This window comes from Stegastes partitus, unplaced genomic scaffold (assembly GCF_000690725.1).
Source record: "Stegastes partitus isolate 25-593 unplaced genomic scaffold, Stegastes_partitus-1.0.2 Scaffold177, whole genome shotgun sequence".
Lineage (NCBI taxonomy): Eukaryota > Metazoa > Chordata > Actinopteri > Pomacentridae > Stegastes > Stegastes partitus.
The window spans coordinates 675,844-690,853 of NW_007577908.1; the positions used below are offsets into that span (position 1 = coordinate 675,844).

General features: G+C 40.0%; 1 protein-coding gene across 1 annotated transcript; it reads left to right on the plus strand.

Moving 5' to 3' along the window:
* Window positions 1–4,153: 4,153 nt before the first annotated feature.
* On the plus strand, window positions 4,154–14,377 carry LOC103355977 (dual specificity protein phosphatase 19-like). The gene is made up of 4 exons (XM_008279974.1): window positions 4,154–4,376; window positions 6,021–6,067; window positions 8,681–8,833; window positions 14,171–14,377. The coding sequence occupies exons 1-4, from the start codon at window positions 4,154–4,156 to the stop codon at window positions 14,375–14,377; spliced, it is 630 nt and encodes a 209-aa protein (XP_008278196.1).
* Window positions 14,378–15,010: the final 633 nt, after the last annotated feature.

Consider the following 15,010-nt stretch of genomic DNA (forward strand, 5'->3'; position numbering starts at 1 on the left):
TCTGTGCTTTCTTGTGGATGAGAGGGCCGAATCGTAGAAAAATATCTTAGTTTTGTGAGATACTCTGCTATGTGTGGACAAGGCCTAAGAGGTAGAGAGAAGGAGGGAGAAGAGAGGGAGAGGGAGACAGGCAAGGGCTGAGGCTGGGGGGTCATGACAATAGCATTAATTTCCCTTCCCTTCCCTTGAGTGATATCCTGCATTATGGGGCTACAAGGTGGCGCAGTCGGTTAGCACTGTTGCTTCGCAGCAAGAAGGTCCCCAGTTCACGTCCCAGTGGGGGCACTGGGATCTTTCTGCTTGGAGTTTGCATGTTCTCCCTGTGCAGTGTGGGTTCTCTCCGGGTTCTCCGGCTTCCTCCCACACAGTCCAAAAACATATCTAGGTTAATTGGTGATTCTAAATTGTCCGTAGGTGTGAATGTGAGTGTGCTTGGTTGTCTGTCTCTAAGTGTGGCCCTGCGATGGGCTGGCGACCTGTCCAGGGTGTCCCCTGCCTTCGCCCTAGGTCGGCTGGGATAGACTCCAGCCCCCCACGACCCTCGTGAGGATAAAGCGGTGTACAGATAATGGATGGATGGATAGATAATGGATGGATCCTGCATTATGGCACAGTGTCAGACCTAAATGCACTTCAATACAAGATCATGTTTGTTTTACATTAAGTTAAGTTTAACTTTAATGTGCAGCTGTCAGTTGGAAATAAGCGGCTGCATCGGTAAAATATATATTAACATGTTTAACAGTTTTCCACCAGCATTTCTGTCTTGTACCATTTGCAGTAGCAGCACCTTTTACGGTCATAAATATTTATATTCCTCATTGTTCACCATTAAAACAGCATATTGACTGAAGCAGCTGCACACGATCGTTTCATTATATGCAGAAGAAGAGTCACGTGACGCGTCTTTTTATGTGAACTCCCACAGAGTCTGAAGCAGAAAGTCTGAGTTGACAAAGAAAGTTTATAACCACCTTTGTGAAACACATAATCTCTGACTGGAGCTTCAGTTTTTGCCAAATTGACTTACACAAAGAAAGCCTGGCTATGTCTAACTTGCTTCGTAATACAGCCCTCTGGTATTATAATACTAGTCTGCACAGTTGATTTTGATATTTGCTGCACAAATACACAGATATATGAATGAAAAAGAGGTGAATTAAGTGAATTATGCTATATATACGTTAAGTGTGTTTTTTAAACAGCTTCACTGACTTCTGTTGTGTTAAGAGATGCAGCTTTTAATAAATAAAAGCAAAGCTGTGGCTCCCTCTAGTGGACCTTTTAGAAACACTGCCGAACGCCAACTGCTCCAGTCATATATTCTAACCATCCATTCATCCATCCATCCATTATCTATACATATATATACATACATATATCTTAATCCTCACTAGGGTCATGGGGACCTGGAGCCTATCCCAGCTGACTCAGGGTGAAGGCAGGGGACACCCTGGACAGGTCACCAGTCTATCACAGGGCTACACTTAGAGACAGACAACCAAGCACACTCACATTCACACCTACAGACTATTTACAATCACCAATTAACTTAAACATGTTTTTGGACTGTGGGAGGAAGCTGGAGAACCCTGAGAGCACAGGGAGAACACACAAACTCCACACAGAAAGATCCCAGGCGTCCTAACCCTGATGCAAACTGTGGATCTTCCAGCTGCGAGGTGACGGTGCTAACCACCGCTCCACCTTGCAGCCCATATTCTAACCATTTCTTTGTAAATATTCTGATGTTATTGTTGTAATTTTGTGATATTATTGCATTGAAAAGCTGATGTTTTGTTCTATGTGTTTGTGAGATTAAAGAATAAGCGCTGGTGACAAGACATGCCCAATGACTTAATAATCATAAATAATAAAGACATTTTAATTGACTTTAGGACAGGTTTTGTTTTGTCAGTTATATTCTTGGTTGATGTGTTGCAGAGCTCTGATGAAACACAGACCAGCAACAAGTTTCATGTTACACAGCAGAAGAGGCAGCAGCAGCAGTTTACCTCCAGCAGAGTCGGTCTGGTTTAGACTGCAGGACCAGAGCTGGTCAAGCTGGATTTGTTCTGGATCTGGTCTGGACCAAGTTTAGTTTAGCAGTAAGAACCTGAACCACACTGGACATCTACTGAAAGAGAAGAGGATGAAGGGTTTCTCTTCTGCAAACTGACCCAGATCTTCTCGCTTCTCTTGTTTCTTGAATTTAAAGTGGATTATTTGCCATCAGCGGAGCAAGAAGCCATTCTGAGCTGAGTCAGACTAAAGCTGAACACGTGAAAAAACAGGTACCGTGTCAACGCCACATGTTGTCTTATAGAGCTTTGAATGTTCTTATTGTATTGTCCCACAACAATTAAAGTACCTCATGAAGCAAGGTGGATAAAATATGTAAATATGTGTCGCACTGGTTTGTATTTAAGTTTAATGAACTTCAAACTACTATGTGAAAAATTTTAATATCAGTTTCATTGCAATGGTCATTCTAATTTGTTAGAGTTACCAGTGTACCACAGTAATTTGTAAAAACTCATTGAGAAGCCAAGATCAACATCAGGATATACTCAACAACGAAGTCATGAAAGTATGCAGAAGTTTATTTAGTCAAAGGCATTAATAACAGGCACAAGTATATAAAAACGTAGGAGTTTTGCTAATTAATGTAAGAATAAACCCACAAAAACTGGAGTGGAGACAAAGCTGAAAAAAACTGAATATTGCACATTTTTATGTGTATATCTGCATAATAATAATTTGCAGATGCACTGAGAAAATTTAAGGGATCACAGAAGTTATCATGGTTCATCCTGATGTGCATGGGCATTGGTTTTAGTTTAAACTTTGAATTTTGAGGACCAAACACTTAATTTTCTTAGTTAACACTTAATTGTATCAGTTTATTCTTATTGCATCGTGCTGGAGCACATGTGTTCAAAGATCTAAAGTTGAGTCTGAACAGTTGCATCACCTGGTCAGAAAACCTCAGAGACCTGCTGTGGAGGTAATACAGGTCCGAGCTCCATCAGCAGGACCTGGGCAGGATTCTGAACCTAGTGGGGAGCCAGAAAAGAAATCAAGATCAACGTCATCTGAAACCTTTTAGAAGAGTTGATCAAAAGCTTAACAGCAGTGTTCATAACCACTTGTAAGTGATCCAGAGATTTCTTGTTAAGCCAGGCACAAAGAGAATTACTTTCATTAAAAATTGAGTTTCAAGGAGCTTAGGTTTGGTTATGTTCTTCTGCTTTAAAGGACAGAACCATTTTTTAACTGTATTTTTGTTTAGTTTTTTTTTTTTTAAAAATGTAACTGTTATTTTGCCAAATTTTACTGTTTTGTTAAATTACAGATAACATTTAGTAAAATCACTGAAAAACTAATCATTTACACATTAATTGTAACACAAATCAAACCAACAAACAGCACCAAAAAAATGCTTAATTATTATTATTATTATGATTTAATTATTGCTATATATTTTTTTACAAATAGGCATTTGTTCTTTCATGATAAAATTACCCACTTTTACTGTATTTAAATCAATTAAAAATCCATTACTTAACAGATATTTGCCATTTTTTCACCAGTTTTACAGTTTTTGAATATTACAATATTCCACTTTTCCCCCCAGATTTGAACAGCTATTTGATGGATTTTATTTTAAAGTGCTTATTTATTTTTACGGTGGCAAGAAATTTTTTTTATTCAAATATTTCAAAACCATCCATCATCCATCATCAGTACACCGCTTAATCCTCACTAGGGTCACGGGGGGCTGGAGTCTATCCCAGCCGACTCAGGGTGAAGGCAGGGGACAACCTGGACAAGGGTTCTTCTAGCTGTGAGGTGACAGTGGTAACCACTGCTTCCCCTTGCTGCTCTATTTCAAAACCTGAAGGAACAACAAGTTTCCTTTGCTTTTCTAAAAAGGCTCAGGAATTTCCCAATACATGGATACTGTAGTTTTTAGAAAATGTAACAAGAACAGGAAAAAATGGTGTGTTTGTTAGGGACTACTTTTTTAGCAGCAAATGACCTGCAAAACTGTGTACATTTTATTTTCTTCGATAGAGTTATAAAAGCTTTTTTGCAAGTTAGGTTTTTCAGATAAACATTAGTTGACTACTTTTATCTTTCAGGTGTGATCATGCAGTCTTTGACAGAGGAAATCCAGAGTTTCTCTCGGACGCGACTGAGGAAGCAGTGCACCAGAGTGACGTCGCTGAGTGGCCGTCGCATTATCGAGACCTGGAAGGGTTCCACGATCACTGTGGTGGAGGACCCTGTCCCCCCGGAGAAAATGCTGGGATACGTCCCTGACACTTCCTGGGACGTGCAGGTCGGCATCATCAAGCCTTTCCTGCTACTGGGTGAGAAGCCGAATTACGACTGACTGAAAAGATCAACTTCATCCTGGAGGTCTTTGCACCAAGACCAGGCTGTATTAAAATGCAACTGTCATTGTTTTTCAAAGGTTGCCGACAGGAAACATTCACTGAGGAGGCTGCCTCATACTACTGCAATCAAAATTAGTGTAGCATTGTTGTGTTCAAGAAAAGATTTCTGCCACAGTTTGGCAACTGAAGCTCCTTGTTGAGTATTGGCACTCTGACCTGGTGATGGAGAAAAGGAGACTTAGAATCCAATAATATTTACAGTTGTGGCTTTATTGCAAATAAGAGTCATACACAAAATTTTCCAAACACTTGTAAAGACCATGTATATCATGGCAATCTTGAGTTTCCAGCGATTCCTATGGACCTATTAAAGGCCTTCCGCAAATATGACAAAATCTGCTGAATCAAAAACATATATACAGCAATACTCATTTTTGATTAAATGTCCCTTGGACATTTTCACCTCAACAAGCTTCTGGTTGTATCTTTGATCCTCCTCTTTGGTGTACTTAAATTAAATTTGTTGGCTTTCTGACACAGACTTGTTTCTTCATCACAGTCCACAGGTTCTTGATGGGGTGTAAGAGAGGACTTTGGGAAGAACAGTGTAAAACCTTCACCCTAATCAGACTTAGTCATTTCTTTTCCATTTTTTTTTATACCAGTTTGGAGTCATTGCCTTCTGGCTGATGATTTTAGGTTTTTCTGAAGAATGTGGAGGTAATCCTTTTTCATTATTCCATTTACTTTGTATAAAGCATCAGTTTCACTGGCAGCAAAACAGCCTTACAGCATAATACTGCCACCACCATGCTTGACAGTAATCACCCATGAGAAGTTAAGAGGCAATGCTACTAATAAGATTTAATTAACACAGCTTTGTACATCAAAAAATTATAACTAAAGTTGCTGTATGTATATTTTAGACACAGTAGCTCTTGTCATATTTCCAGAAGACCTATAATAAAAACTACAATGCATTATTGTTGTTTGTGACAAAGACACGTGTTTGAATCATTCCATAATAGAAAATTAAGAGTTATAGAAGTCAAAGACTGGCATGATATACATGGTCTTTACAAATGTATGGAACTTTTGTTAATGAGTGTATCCAATCACTTAAGTAAATAAAAAGTGAATTGACAGACAGTTGGCCAAAGAATGAAAATACAATTTAATATTTTCAGTCTTTAAACTACTGCAGATATTGAATTGACAGGTTTGTTTGGAGTTATCTTCTAAATATGTAACTTTGATGCAAAAACACAGGTTTTTAGCAGTTAAATCAACAATCATGGAAAGGACTTTGGTTTTTGCACAGCACTGTATATTGCAATCCTCTCCCCGTCTGCCCTGTCCTGGATGTCACCTCCAGTCCACAGATAACCGCTGAGCTCGAACGGCTGGTAACATGAGCCCAGCCATGGGGGAGGACAGGGGGAGACGTGACCCAACAGAGCTCACTGGTTCACAGGTAGAACAAGAATGACCCTGTGACCTGCAGGAGATGCAGCACAGCAGCTGTTTGGTTCAGCACCAAGGACAGAGTCAAAGCAGGTTAAAGACAAATCCTCAACTAAACACCTGATTTAACTTGTTTTCTGTGTGTATGTGCAGGTTCTCAAGATGCTGCACATGACTTTGGCACTCTGAGAAAACTCAAGGTGAGCTTATTTTTCTACTGAACTAACAAGACAATAACATCACAGAGGAGAGCAGTTTGGTTTCTACAGAGCAACAAAGTCTGTCACTGAATGTACAAACAAGCATGAAGACAAGAAATGAAACAGATGTCATTTCTGAAGCGTCATGCCTGATTGAGCTCGTAACCTGAGATCAAAACAGCCCCACAACATAATCAGGATAAAACATCAGGGGATGAGATTGTAACGTGTGAGTTTCTATTCAGCAATTAAGTGTATATGGGACAATTGAACCCACACAAAATACGAGGTGTGTCAGAAAAGTTCCAGGACTGGTGTCACAATAGATATATGTTAAAACCAAAGTACAAACTAGGAGTTTTCCCCTTCAACCAGCACATCTACAAAGAGATCCTGCAGCATTTGCTTCGTTCAGTGCGTGAGAAGAGGCAAGAGTTGTGGCAGGACAAGTCGTGGCTGCTTCACCATGACAACACACCTGGTCACAATGCCCTGAGCATCCAATAGTTCCTGGTTGAGAACAACATCGCAGTGCTGAAGCAACCTCCCTACTCACCCCACCTGGCTCTGTGGGATTTTTTCCTCTTCCCCAAGCTCAAGGAGGTCATCAAGGGGACCCGTTTTGAAAACGTGGATGACATCAAGATGGCTGTGACGACGGAGCTGCAGAGGATCCTGGAAGAATCCTTCCAGGAGTGCATGGCGGCGTGACAGAGAAGGCTGAGGAAGTGTGTTAGACATAGATATGTATAATAAAGGCCTTTATTGTACATATCATGCTCCAGGGGGATTACTTTGAAGGGGAAAACTTGTAGTTTGCAGTTTGGATTTGAAAAATATCTTTTGTGACACCAGTCCTGAAACTTTTCTGGCACACCTTGTATATTCATATTCCGCTGCTCCAGTTAATCATAACTTTGAGCAGGGACTCATCTAAAGGAAAGGTTCACCCAAAAAATGCCAAGAAATACAAATAAAAAAACAGTGCTCAGGCTGAAAGTTACTTGCTCACTCACCATCTTCATAGAAATTGTACTTTGGGCAATAGAAGTGATTTCAAAGTTAGTTTTTCCTTGTAAAACTGTCCTAATGCAGCTAATTTCAATGATGTGTGCCATAGTGCCACTTCACTATGGCATGGAGGGAATGCAGGCACGTAGGAGGATTGATCAAAAAGTTCCAAGACTGTAGACAGAGTGCATGCACGAAGTATGAGCATAGGTGAACATGTGCGAGCAGTAACTGTCATGAATCAGGATGTCACATGACACAATGACCTGTTTCACACACATTTTTAATTGTTGAATATCTTACGTTATGTCAAAATGGCAACCCTTTTACATGAATTTCATTTTGGGAAAAGGGAAGAAATTCCAAGGAGCCAAATCTGGTGAGCTGAGCAGATGGAGAGTGCTGATTGTGTTGCTGTGGCAAAAAAAAGAGAAAAAAATCAAAAGCTGGGATGGTGTGTACAGTGCATTGAAGCAACTTAAACTGCTCCAATGCACTGTATTGTTTAATATTATAATTTAATTCTGTAGCGACCTGAGGAGGAGTACAGTTCTGTGTTGGCAAGTAGAGAGAATTGTGGGGTTTCGCAAGTGAAGGGGTACCATGACAAAGTCTTCTATGATGCTTAATGACCAGAGCTTAAGGAGCTCATGTGTTTACTGAAGCCAGGATCATCTAAGTTAGTGTACTTGTATCACAATAATATGTGAAATAGTTGCATGTTCAGTATGTGTCTGTGGCTTGAAACAGCAATGCCGTCAGAGGATAAAAGCAATATCGAATATTCTCCCTTTAAACACCTCAGGATGTTACAGCAGAACTCTGCCTTGACAATGTGACTCTGGGGGATGACCTTACAGTGTACAACTACATGAATATTGAAGAAACCAACAAGTGTGTACCTGATTCTCCTGACATGATGCACCTCATCCAGTATTCAAGCTATTCCACTATAAGAAGCTGCTCTTCTCTTGTGGTAGCTGCAGACACACCTCTCTACACCAGTGAAGATACTTTACATGAAGGATGGCTCATCCTGCTGACAGAACTACAACTGTAACTACTGTGTATGTACAGTAGAATGACAATAAACTTGATCTGAGAATGTGATGTTTTCTTCCCTGCTCCATTTTGAGCTCCATGGATAAATCACTGATGCATACCTGCACATTTAAACATGTGTAACACAGGTCCTGATGTAGATAGACCATTGTCACCTGGCCTCCTGACTCATGACAGTTACTGTTCGTGCTATGCGTCATGAAACTGTTTGATCAACCCTTGTATATCACAAGGTAATTAGTACTATTCACATCGCCATAAGTGGGTTTAATGTTTTGGCTGATGAGTGTATGTCAAATACTTTATCTGGTGGGCCAGATTTGGTCCATGGGTCTCTGTTTACCTATCACTGACTTATAGTGCCATCAGTATTTTAACTGAAGCAAAACAAAATGTAGAATCTGATATTTAAATATGTTATTGAATAGGTTTTATGTCATCAGTTTTGCTCTGCAACATCTACAACCTTCCCTTTGGGAAGATAGTGACAGTGTGAAATCTCTTTTTCTTTGTCATCTTCTTTTATTTCTTCTTCTTAAGGTAACTCATGTCCTGAATGTTGCCTTTGGGGTGGAGAATGTGTTTCCGGACCTATTCATCTATAAGACCGTCAGTATTCTGGATCATCCCGACACTGATCTGCTTCCTCACATCCAGGAGTGTTGTGACTTCATCCAACAGGCCCACAGTGAGGTAATACGTTATCCGATCACCACAACCATATTCATCAACTTATTATTCATTTATTAGTTAAGTAGTTTGTCATTTCACATATAAAAGGTGTCAAAGTAAAGCTAAATGTCTAAAGAAGTGTCCGAAAACCACAAGCAAGAGGAATTGTTCGCAGTTAAAAAGCTGGAATTTGTTCTGAAAATGTTTGAGAATCAAAACAGACTTTCACAAACCAAATGATTACTTGAGAAATAGTTTCAGCTCTACTATCTTCAAGCATCCCATCTGCAAACACAGCAAAGGATGTTAGACACTGCAGAGAAACTAATTGCTCTGCTTGTGTTCCTCAAAAAGCAAACTGACAGGCATCAAGTCCTACTGAACAAAATACTCTGTAAGTCAACTCTGAGAAAAAACAGGAACCAGAAGGGAGACATTTATAATTTATAGTAGAGGTTTCCTGATGGATCCCCCTTTCATTGCATTCATTTGTCAGAATACTGTTTCACTATCTGTATCTTGTCTTAACGCCAATCAGTTGGCTTCATTTTATTCCACGTGTGCATGAAGTGATAACGTCATTGTCGTGCCAGACGGCTGGACAATCACATTGAGCCTGAGTCTGGACTACAACACACTTAATCTTTCCTGCTAAAGTCTCCTTCTTATCTGACTTAGAAACATGAACCTCAGCTTAACAAGCTGCCAAACAAATGTTGCACCACTGACCTCAGTTTGCAGTCTGGATGCTAATTAGCCGCTCAGCTGTAAAACAAAGCGTTCATTTATGTAGAAAAACATTTTCAAGAGCCAGTGTGCCAGATTAATTGCACATGAAAAGTGGGTTTCTGTTCATTCCATAGACTTTCATGAAAATGGAACTCACTTTTCCAGACTTTGAGGAGGTTTTACCATCAGTAGTCTGACTCACTGGATGAAGATTTCAGATATAATCTGCCATTTCTGCTGAATAATTCACATGGCTTTGCTCTTCCCTTCCACTATTTGTGTATTACCATTTCACTGCAGGAAACACACTGAAAATTTCAAGTTTTGCCGTGCATTTGACCTGTCCAGTAAGGCCAGTCTTCTTGGTGGCATTCAAATATTCCAACAAAACAATTTCCCCGTTGCTATTTTTTAGGGACACTGTTGCTACATCCTGGGCTCATTGACTGTGATGTGTTTAAAGAAACACAACCAAACCAGAAAATGTTTCTCTGTATAGCAGAATGATAATGAGGTGCAGTAGACCATTCTCTAGTGCTGACACAGCTGTGGAGATAAACGCGGCTATGTTTCTACATATTAAAGATTCATAACAGAAAGAGTTATCACAGTTGGAAATCTGTCAACAGACTTCTCTCTTTTATAGTGGTTATTTATGGGGGAAAACACTTTTTGGGCTGCAGGATTTGTTGTTGTTGTTGTTGTTGTTGTTGTTGTTGTTGTGGCAATACTGCAAGTGACCACTTGGACAAAGTTGCAGCTCTCTTCTGTCTCTACCACATGTACACTTTGGCCCAATCTCCACCATAAGACCTAATCACTAAAAAGTCTTGGAGATGTAACTGAGGTCACAGCTACTGAGTGTATGATTTTACAAGGGTGTGCTCAGTTTATACATCTGTACATGTTTGTGATGCGACAGTGTTTGCACATTTTAGCATAAACAACTCTGCCAATGCCCAAAAACCGTATTGCAGTGAACCGGCAGATGCTGACACTGACAGATAAACTTCTTAGTGGACTTCTTCACTGCTCTCTCCAGGCTTGATTTGTTTACATTTTATGCAGGGCAGGACCACCATGGGTTTTTTTTGTTTGTTTGGGGTTTTTTGGCCTTTTTGCCTTTATTATATAGGACAGTCAAGAAAGAGACAGGAAAGTGGGGGAGAAGAATGGGGGAAGGAACTGCAGCAAAGGGCCATGATTGGACTCGAACCTGTGGCTGCTGCATCAGGGACTACAGCCCCAGTACATGGGTCGCCAGCTCAATCAGTTGAGCTATAGCGGCGGCCCGATCATGTTTATACGTCACCAATTTTGCAAAGAATTAAAGGTTGGTATTTTTCAGTGGAACAGCCCTGAATGCACCTCAAAGTTCACAAGTTTTTAAGTCTAACTTGAAGCTGAAAATCAAGGAGCTGCTCGGGTTAAACTAAATAAGTAGATCAGGTGAAACCTCAACAAATGATTTCATAAAGATAAGTGAGTACAGGAGGAGGCAGATATAACACATTTTTACATTTCCTCTCCTTGTTTTCTCTCCTTGTTTCCTCTCCTCTCCCTCAGCTCTAAATAATAGATGTTTAGTTTTGTTCATGTTTTATTAAGGTGGACGCAGATCAGATCTCAGTGTCATACAAGCTTTTAGCAGCAAAGCTTGCAGCTCACCTTAACATGACACCACACACACACACACACACACACACATACACACACACACACACACACACAAAGTGTACGATTACAGGAAGAGTGTGTGTGCTCATTATGATATGTTTCTGTGTGTGTATATGTGGTAATTCCAGCCCTGATAATCAAACTGATGCTTTTAGACTGAAACACCGGCTCAGATAACCCAGCAGGCCATCTGGCTGGTAATGGCCGTCAGATATGGACGCGGTCATGACAACAGCATCATGTGACAGAGTTCACGCCCTGCAGCACAGATACATAAACTGTTTTTTATTAAAAATTCCAAAGAATTTAGACCAAGCCCAAATGTTTATGGAAGATTTTTCCTGTATTTTTCACAGCCTTTTCCAGTTTCCAGATTAAAACCTTTGCACCTCAATTTTTCAGTTTGACTCATACATTTTCACATCTTTTCCAAGCCAAATATGACTTTTGAACTTCTGTTTTGGTTGGTTTTAATTATTTTTTTATTTTATTTTATTTTTTTTGTCCTAATGGAAAACTGTGATCATTCAGAAAAGGGACTTGTTTACTGTTGGTTATCAGGCCATGGCGTGCAGCCTGATAACTGGGACACAGCTTGGGGTGGAAACATTTCATGAGAATGAAAACATGGGTTGTAATTGAGACGCTAATGTGCATCTAAAGACAGCAACAAACAAGGCACCTGTTCACTAAACAGCTTGTTGTGCTGCGACGCTCAGCTCGACAGGTTGAGGTCAAAGAAACAACTCTTATCTGTTGGAGTGCAGAGACATCCAGTGTTCATCGAGCATGAAGCTCATGTTTGAATCCCAACAACACACACACATGCAAATACATTATTTTAATGGGTGCATCTCAGGAAAGTCACTATAAATTATTCTAGACAAGATTATAGATTAGAAACACATTGTAAAAGATAATTCTATGTCCTGCCAGTATACAAATGTGTTTTTTTGTTGTTGTTTTTTTTTTTTTTAAATATGTGGACACATTTAGTAACACAGGTTCAATGATAAAGTCCTGTTCTCTCCCAACATCTTGTTTTTTTCTTTTTTTTTCCCCAGCAGTATGTAAAAGGACAATCAGAAAACAACTAAACTTTGATTTTCATTGAGATATTGGATCATTGGAACATTTATCGAAATAAACGTGAGAAATTTGGCAAAAAAAAACACCAGTTGTCAGAGAAATATGAGTCCGAAAACACACTGTGGAATCCACTTATTTAATCTTTAACAATGTGTTGGATTTGAAAGGCTTGTTGTATTGTCCATTGTGTCAGATCTTTATCTTAAATCTGGGCGATAAATGTAGTGGAGTACAGAGTACAATATGTCCCTCAGAAATGTAGTGGAATGGAAGGATAAAGTAGCATAGAGCGGGAAAGTACCTCGAAATTGTGCAATACTTCAGTTAATCTACTGAGTTACTTGGACTATGGAAACGTTGCATACCAAAGTACATGTTAATACACCTGTAATAATATTCCAAGTACCTATGTTACTGCGTAAAGGCTTTAAGCACTGGCATCGGAAATTTTTGCTGACAATCTGTTAAATATTCCCTTTTCAGTTCATTCCTAACATGTGCTGCAGATGCAATGAAAACATGAAAACTTAACAGAGATAAATCAAAGTAAAATAGAGATAGATGGAACTGACATCACTCTCTTCCATTCGTCATCCAGCCAGTCACAACTCTTTTCACTTTTTCTCCACTCGCGTGTCTCCTCTGCACAGTTCAACAAAACATTTGCACACTCACTCATGTATGCAAAATCCCACTTTGGATCACCAAAGTGTTTGCTTGACTTTGATGCTATAAGGTCAACCTTCTCTGCTTCGAATGAACCCTGGTATGGCCACTCTCCTTTTGTCCACTGGCTCATTAAAGCGGTAAATGGTGAGACAAAATACCAGCCTTTGGCTCTCCCTACTTGTCCTGCCGATGTTTCCCTAAAGCATTCACAATAGGTGGCTGAATTTGGATCATTCGCACTTGTTTTTCTGACAGTGGGGTCAGGTTTAACTCTGACCTCTGGGGTGTCTGATTTAGGTCCAGAATGTGTGTGTGTGTGTGTGTGTGTGTGTGTGTGGTTGTGCTGTCTCGGTTGTGAAGTAGATTGTTGCTGCCTGTTAGATATGTTAGTAGCAGCATTTAGGCGCTGAGCCTCTCCTGCTTTGGACTGATTTTCACCCATACTTCTCTCATTCGCTCTTTTCCACTCACGCACAAACACAGATAAAAACAGAACATTGCAGTTATAGAAACAAACAGAATCTTGTCAAACTCAGACATGGCAGTTTGCAAGAATTAAAATTTGCACTTACCAGTCATCGTTCTGTTGAGATCCTGTTCATGATGGCAATTTGTTGCTCTGGAAAAGGTTGATGTAGGATGAGGAACCTGACACAAAGAGACACACTGATCAGGAGAAGTGACGCTAACAGACCAGCAGTTTGTGCACGAAATGCCAGCATCAGTTCTAAGGATTTCTCTCACACCTTAGGCCTTATACCCTCCCTCAGTGGGGGCCACATCCAGATATATGAGTGAAAGGGAAACAAAGATACTTCGGTACCTTGGTTTAATCTGGCCTTGAAAGGTACAGGGAGTGCTTGCCTGTCCTCCTACAATGAGGTCTACATGAGGTCAAGAATCGATAGAAGATTTGCAGAGTGCACATCTGCTACAAATGCTACTTTTACATAAAGGGTTCAATCAGAGGAGCGAAGGGAAAACGTTCAATACCATCTCTCGAAGTTTAACTCCACAACAGGAAAGTATTTTTCCCCTCACAAGACAGGAAGCTGTTTGTCAACATGTTTCCAGCAGGGCGGCTTTAAAAGAAGATAGCGCTCAAACTGTGTGTTTTTTCTCTTTTTATAAAGATCTTCTGTCCCCCTGTGGTCAGCTTCCACACTAACATTTTCCGTGTGTTTCTCCCCGTAGAAGGGCGTGGTGTTGGTCCACTGCAACGCTGGCGTGTCACGTGCACCAGCAGTCATCATTGGCTACCTGATGTCATGTGATGGCCAATCCTTTGACGCCGCGCTCTCATTGGTGAAAGCAGCTCGGCCCACCGCCTCCCCAAACCCTGGCTTCCTGGAACAACTGAGGAGCTACAAAACACTGACAATGAATGGTTCCAAACATTGAGGCACAAAGAGAAAAGGCTCAGTGTGGGTAGTTAACAGTTAGTTATTCCAAGATCTGATAAAGCATTTTATTTAAAAAATATATATATTAAAAATTGAGTGGAGGAGGGTTACTATTGTGTATTGTAACAAAGCAGAGAAGTTTTGTGATCCAGAAAAATGACAACAAGTGATATAAGAATGTGAGGCTGATAAAAGATACTACACATCACTCTGAGACTGTAAAGATGAATTTGTTCATCCAAATGTCTGACATATTTTTTCTTTCTTATACTAGAATGTTTTTGTGCAAGATTTTCAGACAAAATTAAATTACTGACTCCAAAAAGCATTGTTTTCGTGCTTGCATGTTGTTATTGATGATGTCCTCTTTGTGTTTTGTGTTTAGTTTAGTCTCTATTCTTACTCACTGTATGAGAATGGGGAACCGCCACAAACTCCACATTCTTACTTCTGAACATTGAAACGAATAAAAAAAAGTCAATGACAGAAGCAGAAATGTTTGTTGTGACTGTTTGCTGTTGTTGCTTTGAGTACAGTAACTTGATGCTCAGCCTTTAGATTTTACCCAATAATTTCAACATTTTCAAGTTATTTCAAAGGAAAATGAAGATATAAAATGTGCTTGCCCATA